At 42.7% G+C, this 9861-nt stretch overlaps 1 protein-coding gene across 3 annotated transcripts; it reads right to left on the bottom strand.

Annotated features, from left to right (window-relative positions):
- Window positions 1-64: 64 nt before the first annotated feature.
- dph5 (diphthamide biosynthesis 5) lies at window positions 65-9602 on the bottom strand. Of its 3 annotated transcripts, none has more exons than XM_090235327.1 (7): window positions 9429-9602; window positions 7897-8021; window positions 5224-5332; window positions 3727-3847; window positions 1977-2016; window positions 650-753; window positions 65-572 (listed from the first exon to the last, which is right to left on the bottom strand). In XM_090235327.1, exons 2-7 carry the CDS (start codon window positions 7977-7979, stop codon window positions 337-339), a joined length of 693 nt encoding a protein of 230 aa, XP_090091453.1. In that variant the 5' UTR covers window positions 7980-8021; window positions 9429-9602; the 3' UTR covers window positions 65-336. The 3 variants fall into 3 exon arrangements, with proteins under 3 accessions (XP_090091453.1, XP_021459118.3, XP_090091454.1); XM_021603443.3 differs by lacking the exon at window positions 9429-9602 and adding an exon at window positions 8493-9222; XM_090235328.1 differs by lacking the exon at window positions 7897-8021 and having other exon boundaries at window positions 9429-9591.
- Window positions 9603-9861: the final 259 nt, after the last annotated feature.

The following is a 9861-nucleotide window of genomic DNA, read 5'->3' as shown; positions in this document are numbered from 1 at the left end:
GTCTACATAAGGTCCTATAGTTCAGTGCATGTCAGAAAAAAACATTTCAAATGATGCAAACCTATTTGCTGAAAGTTAAATACAATGTCTTTAATGTATGGCTTGAATTTTCATGCTTTAGAATGACAGTTCTGGTGGGAAATACTGGATTACCTGGGATGGAACGTTTAAATACATAACTCTACTGGTGTGTTGGTATCGGTCAGCGGCTAGGCGTGTCAAGTCAACAGAAGTTAGCAGGCCTATATGACACATGGTCCTGTGTTCGTGTGTGGAACTTTGTGTGCTAGGTCGTTTGGAGATCCTGAGAGTCATTCTTGAGGCAGTATGTGTGCATTAGGAGGTGTACGTTGAGCTGTCGGTCATTCGGAGGTCCTGCAGTGCGTCGGGGGTGGCAGCTGACAAACGCAACATGTCTACCTCCAGCGGGTGCAGGTGACCCGTCACGATCATGGAATGCAGCGGGCTGCCCAGGTCACATGACGCCAGTTGGCGGAGTGTCCCCGCGCGGATGACCTGGTCCTCTGCTCCCACCCTGGCCAGACCCACACATATGGTCTCCTCGCTGATGGCTAGATGGAGAGCGAGGCAATTAGTGTTTTTTCTTTCACATTGTCACATCATTCAATTCAACATGATAGCAACTCACCCAGGTCATCTCCCCGCTCCCTCCTGTTTTGTACAATCTCCAGGAGCTGCTCAGCCGCCTGGCTCACGGTCATAAACCTGGGCGGTTCATAAATCTTACGGCCCCTTTACAAGAAAAATAAACGAGGACGTTACTTATGGAGTAATGCAATGCCAATGGGTTCATACTGCCCAGACCTATAAGTGCTGTGGAGGTGACTTCTTCAGAATATAAAAGCTGAATCTAATAACCAGGTGTAGACAATGCATGCCCCTTTGTTACCAGTAGAGCCATTCAAAAGGAAGGAGAAAAGGACATGCCATTATGCTAAGCATTCAGTACTGTGCTGAGTAGCTCAGATGGGGCTATTCTCAGCTCTTTCAGCACTTTGAAATCAAGCAGGTTTTATTCTGGCAATGTTTCACTGTGGCTGTTCTGGTGCTAGATCAGAACTAAAATAACGGAGTCTCGTGTAAATCTCCTACAGTCATAAAATGCTTACAAAGCAAGCCAGAGATCTATTTGATAACTATGTTACTGGAAAGAAAACCTTCACAAATGTGTCTAAATTCCTTGGCTGCGGGGGAAAAGACGGGGTATTTTTTCCTTCGGCTAATACTGTATGGGCATGAATCTCTCACTGCGCAAACATTTTAATATTGACCAAAATCATAGGGCATGTGTTTATTCCATTTCCTAGTAATAATATATATGCACCAGTAAACCTTGGAGAAATTAAGACTCTTTTCTGTCTTAAATGAAAACCATACTTTCCCCCTGTACATAACCCTTACATGGCAGATTACTGAAGTCCATTTCAGCTTTTATAGATTCACATATAAAACTACTTCCATGCAGGCTCCTGTTGGGAAAATAATTGCAGGACACCGCAAAGTGAACGAGGAGTTGACAACCTTCCTGCAAACCAATACATGATACAGTAACGCATTAGTGTGGAATGAGATGAATTGGTGTCCAAAACAGACATGTCTGTTGATTCTCAAGTGTGAGACAAACGCAACGTGTTTGGGACTGGTTGTATGTCATCTTTTCTGAAAACACATGCAGGAGATTAAAATACTAAATGTATTTCCTGGCCCAATGAGACGACACTGACAACAGATTGTGTGTCCAAGTCAAACAAACCACTGTATTATTTTTTTTGGGACTCACTGGCCTGGCCCGTCTCCAGCTGCCAGTATAAATGTATGTTAAGTGAACGTCTGCAATAAACCTCAACTCTGCTCCGTTTCAGAGTCCTGCTGGATAGAAACGCCACTGACCAGATATAAATCAGACGGCCCCCTCCCAGACAGTCCAGCGCAGGAGGGGGAAAGGAGAGACTTACCTCATGAGGTTCTCCATGGACTGCTCTTTGACTTTGATATCTGCGGACAAAAAAAGGAGGGCTGTGGAGGTAATGAACCATTTCACAGATGTGGACAATTCCTTTTCCCTTCAAACTGGCCATGAATAACACATCTTGACAAATTACCCAAGGCCAGCTTGAGGAACTAAATGTCCCTTTAAGTCTTCCATGGTCACCTTTAAGCCATTCCATTTTCAGGAAAATTTTACGCTCCGCTAGAATAATAATCATACATAATTTTGTTGAATAATATGAACAGTCAATAATCCTTACACAAAGACCATCAAAATCTTACCCAAACATTATTATTATTATTTTTTTATTATTATTATAAATCAGTATTAATCAAACAGGAACAATGGTCCTGCTAGTTTCATTACAGTGATGAGGTTTCCCTCATGTAGATGTATGGCGTGCATGTTGTCTGGGGAAGTCATGATAGATGACCCAATCAGAGTTGTGCGTGCGTCTGCTTTTGTTGTCTGCACTCGTTCTTCATCCTTTTAGAATCGTGCCCTTTGCTTCACGGGTGTGGAGGTGCCTTGGCTAATGCCAGGCTTTCCGATCCACTATTGAATAATGGGGGTTCATATCGGTGGGGTTCATATCGGTGAGCTCACAAGCGCACACACCCTTCTGCAGCTGGGGCCGCACCTGGGGACACATAGGGAACTTGGCCCACAGAGACAATAAGGGTGTGACCCAAAACCGTCTCCGCTTCAACCAGCATCCATTACCTCAAATTATAGGGCTCTCCCATGTGAGGGGTGGGGGGGGGGGGGGCAACCCTCTGCATCCAAACAAAAAATCTCTTGCTCAAATAAACATAAATTATGAGCGTTCGGGCCATCTGCCTCTGCAGTCACAGCCGCCTTCCCATTACCGAAACCTACTCCCCAGTCTACTACTGTGACTGTGATTGAGGACTGTTTAATATGCACCCAGGGGATGACGCACCCAGGGGATGACACACGCAGGAGGGAAAAGGTCTTGGAGTAGAAACAGTCATAATGAGGGCTTTGTTTGGTCCCAGCCTCCCGGAGATGAAAGTGTGTAGAACTGACTGACTGGCTGGCTGGCGCACACACACACACACACACTATATCCTCGCTCCTTTCCTCCACCTGGAAGGCAGACCAGCACCTTGACTGGAAGTAGGTCTGGAAGAATATGAGCTCTGAGGGACTGCCTGGAGAATCACTCAGACACACGTGTGCACGGATGTGACCTCCCATGTTTCCTCACCATGTGCTCGGGTATGACCAGACCCAATGATACTACGTAGCGTGAGCGGTCCATAATGGTTACGGCCATACTGTATGTATGCTATTCTGTAGGGATGATACCAGTATCGCGACACTCGTTAGTATAGTGGCAAAAGAAACAAAGCGGATTTAACTTCTTGATGAAAACGGCCCTAATGTTGGGAACAAACATCATTATGTTGTCATCCAGAGTCACATTTATGTATTTTCCAAGCTACAGCACACTATTTTACAAACAGCTGGTTTTTAAATGACCAAATAGTTTTTACAGCTTTGTGTTTTAATTTTTGCCATGGGGAAAAAAATATTGCAATACGGGTATCGTCTCAGCCCTACTATTCTGTACAGATTTTCCACTTTGTATTTTTTTCACGGTCCATATTAGGACAGTCACTTGACTCCTAATATGGACACCGCGTCACTGGATGGTTGGTTACTAAAAGAGATGAAACTGTAGGACTCACCAAGCAAACATAGTGTGTGCATCCCCAGGTCCCTGTTCTTCTTGATTTTATCGTAGAAGCTTTCCGGTCTCCACGTATCTGTCCAGAACACAATGGACACCGTCTCTCCAAAGTTGTACAGCTGTCCAAAGGTAATGTACATAATGTGATTTAAGACTTGTCTTCTACTCAGAGTTAGACTTGTCTTCTACTCAGGGTTCATTGAAAGTATCTTAGGACAGCAGCATTGGGTGTGAATGGTCAGTTTCTCAAATAAAGAGTTTGTGGTTCTGGTTCACTTGCTGACAGCTCCTGTGAGCTTATCGATTGATATTTGTGTGTGTGTGTGTGTTGAGCAAAATTATGTCTCGTGAGCAGGCCGTGATTGCTGCAGCAGACTGGATTGCACTAAGTGTCCCAAGGTGCTTCCTGTTATTCAGTGTGTGAAAAATCACATGGCACTCTGAGCCGCGGCATGCTTGATACAGCACGGCGACCCAAAACATGTATTGGGACCCTACCTAACTCCCCCCTTCCCCCAATACACTAACAAGAGCACTGCAGTGCAAGACCAATACACTGTTGACTTGAGCTAGACAAAACACTTGATACGGCTGGTCTGAATGTATTTTCTAAAACATTTCTTACCATTTAAAATTCTGAGTTAGAGAGTGATTGTAATACCTCATTTTAGCCATCTATTTTTTAATCTCATTTGAAACCAATGTCAAATTGATATGCTGATGTTTGGCAAAACATGCTAATTCTCCACCCACATATTCCCAGTCATCTGAACTCAAGTTGGTCATTTTATTTAAAAAGAAATTGGTAGGGTAACAGGGAAGACAATTAAAATGCACAACCAATTGAAAGGTAAATTATACAGGCACATATAGTATAGAACACCCCTCCCCAGAGGGATATGGTGAAGCACACTAGGTTGACAGGCAGGGAGCACACACAACCTTGATCCCTGTGATGGGCACGTCCTTCATTAGAATAGCAAAGCCTCCTTCTCTCCTGTCATTGCTCACTGGCAGTGGCTTTGAGTTGCCAGATCACTTCCAACTAGTGCGTCTGATGCACGCCCAAAGGAGCGTCACTACCCACTAATGACAACCCTGATGCGCTAACACTGACGTTAGCAACACTAATCCCCCCCACCACCACCACATCAGAGGCAGGGTGGGACAGCTGGATGCCCCCATGCTCACAATGCTCCCCCTGACAGGTCAATGCAAGGCCACATTATGGATGTCCTGGGCTGAGCTGTGTATTAAAAGACATTGGTGCTGCTCTGCCATTTCAGTCCATAGACTCCACATGGATTTTCTTTCCCAATGGCAATTATGCTCTTTGATTGCCTTCATAGGACGTTGCTACAGAATGGTTAAGATGATGGGGCATTGAAGACCAGATGTTATAAGCTCTTTTTTTTGTATATATATATAGCAAAGTAGACAACGTTTCTGCTAATCTGTGTGTTTCGGTTTCCAATAGGACTTCAAGTGGACGTACCTGGAGGCCGCAGCATCCAACTGCGTTCATGATAGAGGCGTTATGGATGACCCTGTATTGTATCCCAGCATTCACTGCTCTCAGGACCAAGTCACTGTGGGTGGTGGCGCTATAAGGAAAAGATACATCAAGTGTTAAGAACATGGCATGATGCTGCCTTTAGAAACCTGACAACAAAGTCCAAGCTTTGACCAAAAATGTCACATTGCTGCTCCATTTCCATTCCAAACCAACTGGCAATTTGCTACAGTAAGGATGGTTATGGTCATTATTCGACTGCCTGATTTATTTATTTCAAAGGCCACACTTGGCCCCAAACCGAATCCTTGGTTTTAGATGTCATTAACTTTATTAAATCCCAACATTTCTTGGAGCAAATCGTGACCGTGATGTAGAGTGGAGAATTTGACTGAACCTCCCCTCCTCCTGGTCAGTGGTTTTGGATGGAAAAAGAGCAGAGCCAAAACATTCTTCACCATTTAAAAAAATAAATCTTTGATTTAACTAGGCAAGTCAGTTAAAAACAAGTTTTTATTTTCAATGATGGCCTAGGAACAGTGGGTTAACTGCCTTGTTCAGGGGCAGAATGACAGATTTTTACCTTGTCAGCTTGGGGATTTGATCTTAGAACCTTTTCGGTTACTAGTCCAACGCTCTAACCACTAGGCTACCTGCCACCCCCATGCCCGTTAAGCACTATTAGTAGCGCTAGCAAATGGGAGTGCAGTACAATGAATGAGTGGCTCTTTCCAGAGACGTTGCAGTGTTCACATAGCAGTTTGGTCCAACTACTCCCTCCGCAGAACGTTTCCCCACCGGCTCAGAGAGCATATAGCTGCAAAAACACTTTTCTTAATCATGTGGTGCTCCGTTGAGCATCGATGTCATACCAAACGATTTTGTGAGATAGTATTTTTGTAGCAATTAGTTCAGTTTCCATTTGTATGGGAAGCAAATGGAAACTGCAGATGATAGTCATTGCGGACTGAAGCATACCAAGGTCATGAGACTTTCAATATTTTTGCGGCAAGGGATGTTGTTCAAATGATGACAAGCATCAACTTCCAGCAGGCTTTCAAATGGCAAAGAAGAAAAACAGTGTGATCACCAAAGCAACATTCTCCACTGAAGGTTCAGGGTTCTCTTTAGTTATTGATTTAATGAAACCATGTTTTGTAAATGTCAAAAAAAATGTAGCCTATCCATTTGTTTACAACTCAAATAGCGAAATTAAGGAGTGAGTGAGTGGTATTGATGAGCGTTGTTTACAATGGTACTCCCTAATCAGATAGGGCTATGTCTTACTGATTTACTCATTCCTACTTGTGTGCCTCCCTCAGAGAAAAACTGAATGCAACGCTGTCATTTCAACCAGATATCAACCTGTCTGTAATGACGTTATTTCAACCTGTCTGTAATGACGTTATTTCAACCTGTTTGTAATGACGTTTTATCAACCTGTCTGTAATGACGTTATTTTCAACCTGTTTGTAATGACGTTATTTCAACCTGTTTGTAATGACGTTATTTCAACCTGTTTGTAATGACGTTATTTCAACCTGTTTGTAATGACGTTTTATCAACCTGTCTGTAATGACGTTATTTTCAACCTGTTTGTAATGACGTTATTTCAACCTGTTTGTAATGACGTTATTTCAACCTGTTTGTAATGACGTTATTTCAACCTGTTTGTAATGACGTTTTATCAACCTGTCTGTAATGACGTTATTTCAACCTGTTTGTGATGACGTTATTTTCAATCCTGTCTGTGATGACGTTATTTCAACCGGTCTGTAATGACGTTTTATCAACCGGTCTGTAATGACGTTTTATCAACCTGTCTGTAATGACGTTTTATCAACCTGTCTGTAATGACGTTTTATCAACCTGTCTGTAATGACGTTTTATCAACCTGTCTGTAATGACGTTTTATCAACCTGTCTGTAATGACGTTTTATCAACCTGTCTGTAATGACGTTATTTCAACCTGTCTGTAATGACGTTTTATCAACCTGTCTGTAATGACATTATTTCAACCTGTTTGTAATGACATTTTATCAACCGGTTTGTTAATGACGTTATCATCCATCAATCCTGTTTGTAATTGTTGTTGTATACACTCCCTCAAAATGGGTTGGGACTTTCATTTTCATGACATACTTACTAAGGTGCGTGTACAGTATGTGTGATATAACACCTCACTCATTATCACACTGTACATACATTAGAGCAGTGCAAACAGGGGAAGTGATATGACGTGTGTGCGTCAGTGGAGGTAATCATGAACTTAACAGATGGAGATCTCTCCTTAGCGTGTCTGATCAATCACACACACCTGTCATAATGCAAATAAATATATAGCTCATTCCAGCTGTCATAAGCATTCATAAAATAAAGGTCACGTGTCATGTGTTAGGACACTTTACGATGCCGCTTATGACATTGTTATGACGCGTCATGAACAAAACTTTGTGTGAAGTGTTACCGATTTGTATCGCATTCCTATGCGCCTTACGACCTCCCAGAAGTCCTTCAATCCTATTGGAGCAGTGGTTAGCAAGGGCCTGCACTTCTATTGTTCACGGCAACATCTTTTAAAACTAGCCTGCCAGTAATAGTCATACGTAATGAATTACTTTTCAAGCATGAAAAACAAGTACATTAATCAATTACCCAAATGGATCTCCCACCACAAGAAATGCCACATCACTGACGTCAGCCCCTTTCAGGATCTCATCAGCCTCCTGTTCCACCATGTCTCTGTCGGCCAGTATCAGCTCCCGTCCATAGTACTCCTCCTAAGGTCATAGATCACACTTATTCACGGCACATACTGCCTTTTGAACTTGCTTTAAAAACGGTGGATGGACTTTATCTGGTGGCAACGATAAAACCTTGATCTCCATCCTGCCAGCTTGAGCTCTGTTTAATGAACGTGCACTGTCTATAAACTTGAGAACATGTGACTTTTACTCAATTTTAAGAAAACACCATGAGTAGGAAGTGTCAACGCCACACAGTCTATACGATTTCCAGCCACTCATTGGTCATTTCAACTAATGCAACTTTAATGTCATGGAAAAGTCTATAATATCTTTAACTAGAAGCAAAGACAACACGCACTTCAAGAGGTATTGTACCCTGATGCAGTTTTATCACATGCTCTGGACTGCATCAGTGCCGACTTCGAAATGGGAGGGATTGTTGTAGCACAGACATGCACAATTTCACCATATGCATGCCATAGTGCTACATAATATTCAACCTACCAATGCATCTTTCCCAACTGTCAATATGGACGTGTAGGCTTCCAAGTAGACACGACTGCATTGCTTTACAATTTCTAACCCCTTTACGGTGATGTCCTTTGCATCTCCCAACCCAAGCCCAATAAAGTACAGCATTGCAACGTAGAAATACCACACTTTTTATGAGTTAGCTATATTGGTGGCTAACACCACACGTCATCACAACTGTCTTAATAGCTGGCTAAGGCTAGCTAATTGCTAAACCTAGCAGAAAACAGACCGCGGCCGTTTTAAAATGTTCCGTTAGTTATGACATAACATATCTAAACTGGTACCTAGAATACGCTTGCATTTATTATCAGATTCCCTCGTGAATATACGCCGCTACTACAGTTTGGAACTTGAATCCACTTGTCACTAAACGCACGTGTAAACACTATACGATTTCACATACGTCTTGACGCAAAATACTCATGATTTTACGACACAGTTGCATGTCTTCCTGCAATGTGGGTCCGTTCCAGCCCGGTATTAGAACAGTGGGAGTGCATTCGTGGGTGGAGCATCAGGTAGGCTACTTTCGGATTATTTATAAAGTTGGACTTTTTTTCAATTTCCTTGTGACTTTAACGTTTTTACAAAGTAAAAGTGAAAAAATATATAAAATCATAATGTGATTGCATAGTTAAGTGCATGTTCCCGAGTGGCGCAGCGTTCTAATGCACTGCCTCTAAGTGCTAGAGGCGTCACTACAGACCCTGGCTTTATCACAACGTCCGTGATCGGGAGTCCCGTAGGGCGGCGCACAATTGTCCCAGCGTCGTCCGGGTTAGGGGAGGGTTTGGCCGGGGTAGGCCTCATTGTAAAATAAGAATTTGTTCTTACCTGACTTGTCTAGTTAAATAAAGGTTAAATAAAGACACATTTAAAAAAATTAAGCATGAAGATCATACTCACAATGCAGAGGGCATGCCATCACAGTTCACCAACACACATTTTCACTGTCTAATGTCACTCTTTCTACGCATTTACTAGACTCCCTATCAGTATTTATTTAGGCAGAGGAGATCATGGGGTTGTGTTTTGCGCTGATTGTCCTGTTTATTGAATGGATACTGTTGTCAAGGTTACAGGCATTGCCCCGGAACTCGACCCCACAGTTTCTCTAATCTGAATGGAATGCGTTTAGAGTTTTGATTCTAGCTGATTCGTTACATGTATTTTAAAACAATCCACAGGGAGCAACACTTTTCATGGAGCTGGTTTGGGCAATACCCAAGCACTTGCATGTTAATGGGAAGGAATGTGGGTGTTTTAGCACCAAAATGCATTAATGTGAAGGCCTGGTTTTGAGTGCAGTTTATTACCTCATCAGTGTACATTGTTCACA

Source organism: Oncorhynchus mykiss, chromosome 5 (genome assembly GCF_057628025.1).
Source record: "Oncorhynchus mykiss isolate SJ-2025 chromosome 5, ASM5762802v1, whole genome shotgun sequence".
In the NCBI taxonomy this organism is placed as follows: Eukaryota; Metazoa; Chordata; class Actinopteri; order Salmoniformes; family Salmonidae; genus Oncorhynchus; species Oncorhynchus mykiss.
Note: the sequence above shows the minus strand (reverse complement) of the source record. Positions and strands in the feature narration are given on the sequence as shown.